This window comes from Austrofundulus limnaeus, unplaced genomic scaffold, assembly GCF_001266775.1.
Source record: "Austrofundulus limnaeus strain Quisiro unplaced genomic scaffold, Austrofundulus_limnaeus-1.0 Scaffold2, whole genome shotgun sequence".
In the NCBI taxonomy this organism is placed as follows: Eukaryota; Metazoa; Chordata; class Actinopteri; order Cyprinodontiformes; family Rivulidae; genus Austrofundulus; species Austrofundulus limnaeus.
Window position 1 is genome coordinate 9794822 of NW_013952404.1, and position 12403 is coordinate 9807224.

Sequence of the window (12403 nt, forward strand, 5' to 3'; positions counted from 1 at the left end):
ATAGATAGATAGATAGATAGATAGATAGATAGATAGATAGATAGATAGATAGAGAGAGAGAGAGAAACGTGATCAATATCAACAGAAAATATGTCCAATGGAATGTTGATAATATTCTTGAACGCCAATCCAGAACTGCACAGCATTCTGAGGGATGTTGCTTTAGCTGCTCGATCRTTCATGGCCCAGCTAKGCAAGGCTGGTGGCATCAACTAACTTACTCACACTTTGGTAAGCTAGCTACAACCTGTTGAGTCACATGAGCAGTAGCAGTTGCATTTTTCACCACCGTGCCTCAAAAACGGGGTTCAAAAGATTAAAAAAAGAATGATGTGGAGTGAAAGAAGAAAATCAGTGCAACAGGACGAGAGGAAATTGTGGATAAAAAAGMWAAGGTCASGTCACCAGTTTGGCAGTATTAATCAGCCTTTTTGGTCTTTTTTTCAAATAGGTAAAASAAAAAAACTAAGCAATAACGATCAATATCGATATGAAACATTTCTATTAACCTGATAATTTTTCAGCTATTTTGCCCAGACCTAGCTCACTGCTTGCAGTACTTTCTAWAGCAGTAAATAAAACTATATAAACYTGCATAACTGACCCTCMTTAACATTGTTTAACCAAGTCTATAAAAAAGGCTTATCTTTATGAAGAACTGCAGATGTAACGCACAATAGATWACAGCTTCGGCTCTCAGCACTGCACACTTTGCACTGTGCTTTTGCTATAAATGAGAAGACGTAAATTATGCTGATTGAAAAAAAATGGCATTAAGTTTGTTTCCTTCTCAGCTGTCAGTTCGCATGTGTCCCCTWAAGACAAATATTTTACAGCATCTCGAGTCCTACTGTTTCTGTCAGTCAGACCATCCACCTATCTGCCCGTTCTTTCCCATCTTATTTGACAGTTCCATCAACCTCCTCTTTCACTTCATTTTGCCTTGGCTGAGTTGACAGCTTCTTGGTCTCATGCCGTCGCAGTGTTCTGCTCCGTCATGGCCACTGGAGCGACGCCTGCACTCTCTCAGCCGATGCACAAGACCACCATTCTTTCTCACTCTTTATTTCACCCTCCTCTCTCTTAAAAAGTTTATCTGATTCATTCCTTCACTTGCAGCAGAACTCGTACTCTTCTTCTCTCGCATCCTTCTCCATCCCCGTCTTCTACCACAGCTGACCATCCTGTTTCTTGGCGGGGCTGACAGAAAATGGGGARAGGAAACCTGCCGACAGAAATTATGTGAAGGGCTCTGCTCAGAAAATCTGCCAGCCCATCCCAGAGCATCACCCCCGCCCCCCATACTGCCTCTGCACCTAGACTCTATGCCTTCCTGCAATGATGGCTTCCCCAGAGAACTGGAGAAGCCCCAAACTAACAGCTCATGACTCCTACAACACAAGAGATGAGCGCGCAGCCAGACATCGTCGTTTAAATTATAAATCGACTCGCTACATAAATCCATTTGATTATTGTGATAAGAAAAATTGGAAGGAGACAAGTAGCCAAGCATTTCCTACATCTTAAAACAGCAGACAAACAGAATCTGAGGTTGTAGCACTGCGTTCGCCAAATCACGCTTTCTGGGAAAGAAGCCCATTTATACCTTATACTTGGTAACCTCTGTTGGTTAAAAAAACACCACAGTACTGCACAGCAGAGAGCAAAATCCTTACAAGTAGGTCATGTGGGGGTGGGGATAGATGGGGGTGCAGCCCATCTGGAGCAGTGCATTCTGAGTAGTTGACTGCAGATGAAGGCAGGAACCATGATGAGAGAGCTGTATTTAAAACAATCCTTCCCTGCATCTCTTTATTTAACCCATTATTTCTCTCATYAACTGTGACTTCTCATACCTTAAAACATCATTGGTATGATCTGTTAACACAAACACAAACAGTCTGAGGCATATAGGAACAAAAACAAAACACGCAACACAATACCTGTGCAGACTTCTRTGTAAGTCGGGTTAGATGTAACGCCTCCAGCATAGCCCACCTGTGTGGAGAAAACTCCTGGAAGTCGCCAGAAGAGTCTCTCAGCTCCCCAAAAACAGCCCATTCCTGGGCACAAGAAGGGAAACAGATGCACATTTTTTTAACTGTTAATTGTCAAAATGACATTCTAATGTGTTTTACAAAACCACAAACTGGCAATGGCGTATTTTTATTTGATTTTTCTAGTCTAGAAATAAGTGTGATTGTGCTATCTCACCAAACATGATGGTTTCCATGCCTTCTGGAAAGGGCTCCACAGTGGGATTCCCATTGACTGCATGCTTGTCTGTGAATGAAAACAGTGAGAAAATGTGCTAAAAYATCACAACACTGGAACACAATGATACAAGTTACAGTGAGTAAAGAGTCCCATGAGTTGCTTGAGGTCAGGCTCACAGGTCCTTATTTTATTAGATGCTGACCCAGGCCAATGGATCAGAGCCAGAGGCCTCTGCGTCGGGAGACATTTAGTGGATTACACAGCTTCAGCTGCCACTCTGACTTTCTTCCTCTCCTCAACACCCACAATTAAACCCATTGAACTAAAGTAGTTCATTTTTGTCTCTTACTACAATCAAGTCTTTATGGAGATCAAGTTGTCACAACAAGGTGTCTACAATGATAACTAGCAAAACTTCCGTAGCATGAGACTGTATTATGTGACATGCAGGGGAGAGCCTTACAAGTTCACGCAGTGCTCTCCTAATCTTCATCATGATAAAAATATCCAATAAGTAAACCTAAATGGAGAGATGTGGCACTCTACTGCCAACTGTGCTGAGTGGAATTAGAGCGCTAAAGAGGAAGTGTGTGCGTATGTGCGTGTCACTCAGATATGTCATTAGGATTAGGTTTTAAGAAGACTGAGGTGACTTAGCGTGCAAATCTCCACTAAGCAAGGCTGGTTTGTACTGCAACCACTAATATTTGTCTACAGATAAACAGGCAACAGAAGCTTCGGCACAAATCAAAGATGGACGCTTGCACCAAGTTCAGCTAGGGTCATTGCTTACTAGCTGCGAAGATGTGTTGGGTGTGACKCTGACCTGAAACCAATCTCTAATCTGATACAGACAAAACCGCTCTACTCATATATAGGCCTTGAGATTATCTTTAACTATGACAATAGACTAAAAACCAACGYTTACATGCAGTTTAAAGCAAAACCATACAAAAGAACCAGGGGTGTCCAGTTTTTCTTAAACCGAGTAGGAGTAATTGGGCACTCGCCTATACCYAGTAATACAGAGTGTTTACCGAGTTAGAACTTAAACATTACATAATGAGTTTAAAAACACATTTCTTTTATTTACAACAATGTGTCTTTCATTCCCCAAAGGCCTGCAGCGCCTCTGACTGTATCAAATCAAATATACAGCATGATATATGCTGTTGCAACATTTTAAAATAAAGAAAAATAACAAATAAWTTTTTTTCAACTTGTATAAATGTTTTAAACACAAAACTGAAAAACTTTTCACTTGAAATGTAAACTGTAACACATTCAGTGGTATTGGTCTRAAGTATKAGGGTATTTTGTACAAGTATGAGTACTTGAAAAAATACTGGTATCAGACCTGATCCCAGTATCGAGAARACATGTTTGTACCAGGAAAAAATAAACTTAAAAATAAAGTCTTTTGGAGGAAAAATAAAGTCTAAAAGCTCTGAAAGGCTTCAGCTGATAACAACAGGATGTTTTTGATATTTGACAAAATTGTTTGGTTTTTATGTGCAGTAACAGATTGCAGAAGCATAAAGGACTAAAATGTCACAGAGGCCTGGCTGCCCTCAGGCTGTAGCTTCCTGCCCTCCTGTTGTGCCACAGTTCTGTCTTTTAGCAGCAGGTTGTTTGGCACTGCCAGGTCATGTTCGCAGGCACAGTTAGCTGCAATCAAAGTACCTCCGTGTGAGTGACTGGCTACATTTTTCTCTGTCCGGTTGGGGGACCTAAAATGAAAGCAGGACAGAGGAAATCTTTAGATTTCTTCTGTGAACTTGTATTGTCTTTAGCCTTGGCTTACTCTCCCCTTTTCTCCTGTTTCTGGACAGCAGAATAAAAGACACAAACACTGCCAAATGAGAAGGAAAAAAAGAGCGAGAGGAGACAAGTGCGAGATATAAGAGGAGGAGTAGGAGGAAGAGAGATCAGCCTGCCAAAAACAGTGAAAGGAGGAAATAGCCAGTGAGAAGCAACAGATGATGGTACCAGAGAGCCAGTCAAGAGTTTTTTGGCTTTCAGACCACCATGCCTTCAGGCGCTATACAAGAAAGACTAAGCACTTCATCTGAGTGAGAAAACAAACACATAAACAAGTAAATAAACAAAGAAGAAGTTAAAAGGAAGTTAGCCAAGAACCTGTCGACAAGTCCCAAGAAGCCAACTCGCAGCCAGAACTCTCCGCCCTCTCGTCTAAGATGCACTTTATCTTTACTTCACACTTTCTCTTTCTCACACCACCTTTCCATCATCCCTCGCTTTGCTCTAAATGCACGACTGTGTGCGTGTACACAATCTACCTTAATCGTTCACACACCAACCTCTGTAGTGGGCACTTCTCCTGGGGAGCTTCTGGCTGAGGTTCAGATGGTACTAGGCTAGCCCTTTTCTCTGTGCCTAGTCTGACACCCCCCGCCCCCTTCCTACCAGGCGAGCACCAACCACCCATTCTACCAGAAATACCCCATTTTACACAGAGAAGAGCTGGCTGAAAACCCTCACGTCTTACTATGCCAGCAAGAAGACAGGACAACAAAAATGTGCGGATAGAGGGACTGACTGAGCTTAAAAAGAAGAAAACAGGCTAAATATGTGGGAAGGATTCATGAGATTATTTTCCCAGCATGGATGAGATATGGGCGGAATTTCTTTTGTTTGTCGTTCTTTTTGAGGATATCTGGAAAGCGCAGTTTACAAAATACTTGAGTCACTCATTTCTTTCAGCACTGCAGCTGTAAGTGGCTGAACCAGAATGAAAACACTGGACCTCCAGCCCCACTCTTCTGCTTCAAACAAAGTCAATACCAGCCAAAGGCACAACAATCTGTTGSATAGTGTATAGTAAAGTCCAGCTTGACTTATATTGATGGGGTTTTTCGCCTTTGTTACCCTTTAGTTCTGCTTGTGGTCCTTTGTTTCTCTCATACAACTGAGGTCCCAGTGCTGCTSCTTCCTCACCCAAAAACAAGAGGTAACAACCCTGGATGTCAAAACGGATGATGTTGGGTCAATTTCCAGACTGCTTTGTTTATTTTGTTCCAAAAAAAATCCTCTCTTCCCTCCCTCTTGCRGTTCCTCTTTCTAGCTTCACACAGATTGGCAATGAGTCAGACACGAGTCGTCGAAGGAGGCTGATGCTTTATACTGGTGCCAACTACCCTCTGCTGAATGAGATGAAGGGTAGCGGCAAGGAAGAGTGGGGTAAAGGAGGGGAGGTAAAGGAGGGGAGGTGAGGGAAAAGGCAAGACTAGGGGGAGGTGGTCCATCTTTAAAACCAGTAAAAGGTAAGTAAGGAAACCTACCATTGTAGCCTTGAACTGTTAACCCAACTTTCTGATTCTCTCTCACACAAACATACTGTCCAGGATGGGAAAAATCCAGACTCAGAGAAGCACAACTTTCAACCCAGTTATACATCCCATACATGCAGTACTTTGGAGAATGGTACCTACTCTAACATCATCTCCATTATCTCCACAGAGCAACAAGGTGGTATATCTTGTTAGTAGGGGTGAGTAAAATAATCAGTTCACTAATGCATTGTAACTAAATTTTTTGCAATTCAATATTGATTCAGAAAATCCACTGAATCGATTCAAGCCCATGGCCAGATTGCTCTTTGGTCAGGAAAAGTCCAGAACTACTTTGTTTCTGTCTGGTCGGTGATAATAGCAGGARGCATCATGTGCATTGGTCAAAACAAAACCTTAGGAACAGAGACAAAATGGATCATGTAAACTCCAGTTAAAGTGACCAGAAAACAAGGAAACTGTGAACTTGTTGTCTGACAACAGTCAGGGAGGTGGAGGCAGGGTTTGGGACAAAATGCTAAAAAAGAGTTGAACAGGTCGACATGTGTAAAGTTAAACTAGTGTTGCGCTAACATATCAGCCACCACAGGAGCGCACACAGCCTGTTTCGCTCATTTGTTTCAGTTCTTGAATAAAACTATTAACACAGAAAGACAAATTTGTATGACCACGACTACAGCCAAGGGGTGTCTATGTTTACGCTTTACATCTTTGTTTCCTCCTATTTTCAGAAAGTCATAGTTAAAGTAAAAATCTGCCATTTTCGATTCTACACAGGATTTTAGTTAAATAAAATGAGGTGATGATACATGTTCTGCAATACCTCAAGGCTGCTGGATTTATCACAGAGAGAATGTTAATGATGACACAACTACTTTGTGTTGAGTTTAAAAAAATGAGATAGCCACAAAAAGAATCAAACTATGAAGGCCTGTAAGGGCTATGTTGGAATACATACATATGATTACCTGCCCTTGCAATACAATTCARTTGCCACAGGCTCTGATATATGAAATCAAATACCCCACTGCCCCATTCATTTTGTGTCATTTGAAGAGATTTTTTTTCTTAAAGTTGCATTAGCTGGGTTTTGAACCCTGATRTCCCACATGAAAGTCCATGACATAGACCAGTGTTTCCCAAAGTTGGGGTCGGGACCCAAAGTGGGGTCCCGAAACATCAAAGTGGGGTCCTGAAAAGATTTTCTGAATTAATTACATTTTTGCCTTAGTTGTTACAAAGGAGTGAGGTTAGTGTATTTAAAATGTATAAATGTAGTATAAAATATATTGTTACTATGCCCATGTTTAGTTGACCTGATACAAATGTTTATCATCCAAAAATAGTTGGGAGCACAGGTCTCTGCTACTGTTATTTTATGGGTCAAAAGCTAAAAAGTTTTGGAACCAGTGCACTTTGGTTCCCAAAGTTGGACTTGGGACCCAATTATGGGTCATGAAGCACCTTGGATAATATCCAGAAATCAATTTAAAGGATAATAAAATAATTGCTGATGTAATATTTTCCCTATATTTATTACAAAAACACAAAATAAGTAAAAATAAGTATTTATATGTGTGTACAAGCTGTTTAGGTTGTAAAAAAGCCTGTGTTTTTAGGGTTATTAACGAAGTTCATGTACTCAGACCAGTAATATTTGGGGTCACAAGTTTTTGCCATGGATATTTTGTGGGTCAGAAGATAAAAAGTTTGGGAACCACTGAATATGACCATTAGACCAATGGAGTTGTAGCCATTCTGTCTCATTTAAAGTATGGATTTTTTGCACAAATTCTCACAGATTGGCAAGAGGAAAATATGTTGTGATTTCATTCTTATCACTACAAAAAAGTTACAAGCTCAGGATTTTTCTTTTATGTTAAGCTTCGAGTTTGTCAGGTTTTGTTTTCACTCCATATTTAGAACAAGTATTATTGTGTTTTATTTACATATATTTTATTTTTGTTATTTATGTTAATATATACCATTTGTTTAAATGGGTAAGAAAATAAATATCTAAAAATTATCCACAGGGAGTCTAATGAATTATTTTGTACTTCTTATAAATAGGAAATTTATATCAAAGCATTTAAAGCAATATTGAATAAAATTGCAATCTAATAGAATTGTTACCTAAAGAATTGTAATTTCATTTAATTTAGAGGTTAACAATACCCAGCCTTACTTGTTAGGGCCTGATTAAAATATTTGACAAGTTGGTCTGATATGAAAAAGGGGCAACAATTAGCTGGAAAATTGAACAAATTGCTCTACTTCTTAAGATACCAATGGTGAAAATTGCAATGACATTATCAGTAGAAAAAAAAACCATTTCCACATCCTGATTCTCAGAACACTTTCCAAGTGTTTTAGCAACTCAACCATTATCATACAATTGGGCATGGTCATCAAGGGCAGTAAGAACCAAATACATGGGCCAAATATATTATTGGCATACAGAAAATGAATACATGACACTTGAATAACAGCACATGATTTATTGCAGTCTAAGCAGTTCTTTGCATTGATTTTAAACTGACTGATATTACAGTGACAATAAAAATTTGATATACTGTGCGGCCTTGGTGTGCATTTAACTATTGTTAATACAGTGAACCCAAATAATCCCCTGTCTATCACAAAACCACAAGAGATGAATAATCMGAAAAGTAGTAAATCTAAAAATCAAAAACCTATTTTTTCTCAATTATTCTAATGCAGATCCTGCTTTTCAGCAACATCTTCTAAATCAGGGGTGTCCAATCCTGGTCCTTGATAGTGGCTCACTATCCTGCAGGTTTTAGACGTTTCTCTATTGCATAGGATTGGGCAAGATTGTATATTGTCCAATTAATCYTCAGAAAAACTGTCAACAATTAATACTTGCCACTTCGCTATTAGTGCCATATGATGATGTATTTTTGTGAGCGACACACTCTCTTCATCATGCATACATGTGAGCCTGTGGCATACTGCATTACTTAAGATATGCTGCCACTCAACATTGTGGAAAAGGTGGGTTTCAATTCACAGTTTACTAAGCTGTTAAAATAATGAAGTTAGTTTGACTGATGATTTGTAAGTACAATTTCAGAACATAGGGTAACTGATTTAGAGTCAAAAGCATGCAAGTGTAAGTGTCCTCTAGTAATCYTCATATTCATCATCAGGTAAATGCCACAATTAATCGTGATTAATTTTTCTGCGAATATTGCCCAACCCCAACTGCAACATACATGATTTTAATGAATGAGTGATTAACAGGCTTCTGCAGGACATTAAGAGGCAATTCAGTTACTGAACCAGGTGTGTTTAAGCAGAGAAATACGTAAAATATGCAGAATACCAGACCAGGATTWGACATCCCTGTTCTAAATCCTAAAGATTTCTTCTGCATGTTTTCCTAAAAATTATTTAAATTTGAAAAGGTCAACAGCCAGTGTAAAGGATAATAAAAAACAACAACACAGCAACATAGGTGTACGAAAACACAATGTTTCAGATTAGTATATTTGTTAATTGTTGTGCTGCAACGCTGCTTCACTTAATTTTTTTATATTGTTGCCTAATGTGCCTGCTCACTAAGTTATATCATTTTTCTTTCCCTTTAAACTTTCACAAAAACCAAACAGCAAGGGCATTCTGAGATATCAGAAAAACAGAGAAATAGTGTAAGCTGTATATCTCGGCTATCAATCTGCTTTTAAGAGTTACAGCAAAACATGTAACAGAAATTGATTTCAGTCAGCTGACCTCCCCCATCCTGTTTAGAAGAAATATTGGCAGTCCATCCTGCACTGACTCAAAATAATAGCTACTGTGCCCCTACCATGTAGCAATCTGCCACTGGATCATTCTCGCCAAGGTCATAGAGTACATCACAGAGACCAGAGCGAGGGAGGGCCCATGGCACAACAGAGAACAGAACAAGGAACCAGGAGCTTCTTCAAAAGGGGCTGGAGGGTTAAAAGCAACTTTTAAAGTGAGTAATCCTCATCATACAGTGGAGCTATAAAAATGTGTAGTCAGACACACAAGACTGGGACTGCACAGGGCACATGTGAAGATGGTCTTTGCAATCCTTGAATCACTCATGCTTAAAGGGCCACACCGGAAAACACACACTGGAAGAAAAAAAACATCCCTATCTAAACTGTGTCCCCCACGGTGAAAGAGGGGAACAGATTTCTGCCATGCCGTGTCTCCGAGCTGCTTCGACAGACGGAGTGGGAACTTACGATGGGGCGGAGCCTTCATGCGCATAATGCCCAGATGGGCCCCTGGATGCTGCGGTAGTTCTTCCTCCTATGCACCAGCTCCCACAATGCATTTTGTGGATGCTAATATCTGAGTGGGTGATGAGTGGGAGCACCAGGTTCATATTGCACAATGGTTCTCATTTACAGCACGCTGGCTCTCCTGTCCCTCAACACAAACCTGAACAGGTGAGAGTCCAATCACATGAAAGGGAGACACTTGACTSGTCACGTAATGGAATAAAACAAGCACAACTGAAGCATCACATCTGTAAATGGAGCAAGTAACAGAGCAGGGATTTTAATCCATACAGGTTTAAGACGTCCCGATTTAATCAACAACTATTAAATGGAGCTGCACTACATATCCCAGCAGGCTCTTGCTGCCGCTGCAGATTTTGGAGAKAACTCAAAAAATTTCATTACTGTCCACAAATTAAATCACTTAAAATACTCAATAAAGTTAAAAGATATRACTGCAAACGTTCTCTTGGCAATTCCGCTTCCAGAGTGCACGTTTACACTACCGTGAACAAAAATCCTATGAAATTACCGTGTGAAATTATTCTGATGAGAATTGGAGTATTACTAAATTTTAGTCACACTCTGAAAGTCTATTARATTCTAACACAGTAAGGTGAGTAATGTGATAACTTCAAACCCAGCTTCATTCTGCTGGATGTTCCTTCAGAGCCAGAGTTGTCTATTATATGTCACACTGATTGATTTTTTTATGAAGTCAATCCCTATATAAAGGCTGGAGATTAAGTCTCTTAAGGTTATTTGTAATGTTATTTTTGCTGATATATGTCAAAACTGGAAACCCACTGGTTAGTGTCATGTAACCAGATGATACATTTGCACAAGAATGCAAACAACCAAAACAATCCTCCAAACCAAGCTTTGGTTTTTTATCACTGTAAATAAGTATATAAATTTGAATATTAAGTTTTGTTTCAGAAAATAAATATTTCAATCACCAATTACTGGGACATATTATGCATTTGGGTGAGTCTCACATACTGTATATCAGTTTTATTCAAAGCTAAGAAGCAGTTTATCATTAAAAACTCTTGTACATTCTGAGAAACTGTCTTTACAATCTGTTGAGCTGACAGTGGTTCTACAAGCCAGGGAAGCAAGATAATCAGACTGGGTCATTTAGAAAAAAWATATATATTTTTTTATTTATTCTATTAAAATTGCCATAACATCCTATTGCTCAACTAATTTTAATATGGTTGGGTTTGTTTTCTTTTTTAGCTACATGCAATAAAATGAGTTTTAATGCAATTTGGGAACTTTGACTGATTGTCACATATCTTTATTTACAAAAATCCTTTTGCAAACATGGCATCAAACATCAAACCAGGAAACAATAACAGAAGTTTCCTGAAATTTAGCACTTTTGGGGTTGACAACAACAGCTTCAAACTGTTGCAATATTTCAGTCTTAGTTTATTAAGATTAAATTAAAATAATTTTATCTAGAGGCCAATTATATTCTTCGGCAGAAAAGCTGACAGGTTGAGCGCATTAGCTCTTCAAGTTATACTTCCTTTTTTTTTCCTCCTAACTTTTTTTCAGGTATAAAACATTTAAACAAATAATTATATGAAATATAGCAATATAACTTTAATTTACGGTCAGCTGTAACAGTAGAAATAGTGTTGTTCTCCTCGGCTGTAATTAACAGTGAACTTGGCAGGTGACGCCCATCAGCTGGAGCGCCTCCCAAACTTTGTGTCGTAGTTATTTTTACCTGCCACGACCATTTTCTCCTGTCTTCCCTCCAGAGCTTGCTCTCTGCTCGTCACCTGAGTATTTTCTGCCATGGTGGTTTCAGCGACAGCGAACAGGTAAGTTAGTAGCAGGTGGACGCGCGTGACAACTTTAGAACGGCYGCTACTTCCGGGATGCCTCCGTAACGCCGCGTGCTGTTACGTTACAGGAAGTAGAGAGAGCGGTGGGAGGAGAGATGGAAAACAAAACATGGCATAGATATGAATATTCATCGCACGCGTGTAACGTCGTGCGATGAATATTAACTAGTCAAAGGGTTAATATGACTTTGGCACAAAAGCCTGCAGAGCACCGTGTCTGGGAACGAAATTAAATTTAAATAAATATCCACTGCATTCAGCATGCAAATGAGCACTCACTAATTATCATTTATTCTGTGGGTGGCACTTCTGTTGGACCAGGTTGGAATATGGATCTATGGATGGTTATTTTCGTAATATATTTATAAATTATTTAGCAATTTATTTATTTATTTTTTACATTAGGGAATACCTACTTCAAAATGAAAAAAAAAATAGTATATTCTTATTGTTTTAAAGCTATACCATTTGATGTTGCTTAATTCTTTATCACCCAWTGAACACAATAAGAAAGCTAATAGCTTCTACAGTCCTAAAGTATTGTTTCCCTCATACGCTGTTGTTTACTCCACACAAGTCAAAGTTTTCCCTGTGCCACTTTTCAAAACTGACAACTATAACATTCCTATTTAAAATTATATGTTGCAAAKTGTCAGTAAAATCTTGCAACAGTCATTCTGAGGTGAATTATGTAAGTCACTTTTATGATTTCAGGAGATCTCCTTCCAGGCATTTA

General features: G+C 39.1%; 1 protein-coding gene across 1 annotated transcript in view; it reads right to left on the bottom strand.

Annotated features, from left to right (window-relative positions):
* The window catches only part of msrab (methionine sulfoxide reductase Ab), a 47119-nt gene extending 35406 nt beyond the window's left edge, over positions 1-11713 (bottom strand). Inside the window, exons 1-3 of the mRNA XM_014015426.1 lie at positions 11547-11713; positions 2215-2283; positions 1944-2063 (exon numbers count right to left, since the gene is read on the bottom strand). Coding sequence (XP_013870880.1) covers positions 1944-2063; positions 2215-2283; positions 11547-11619 — 262 coding nt within the window. The 5' untranslated portion in view covers positions 11620-11713. The remainder of the gene's footprint in view (positions 1-1943; positions 2064-2214; positions 2284-11546) is intronic.
* Between the last annotated feature and the right edge of the window lie 690 nt (positions 11714-12403).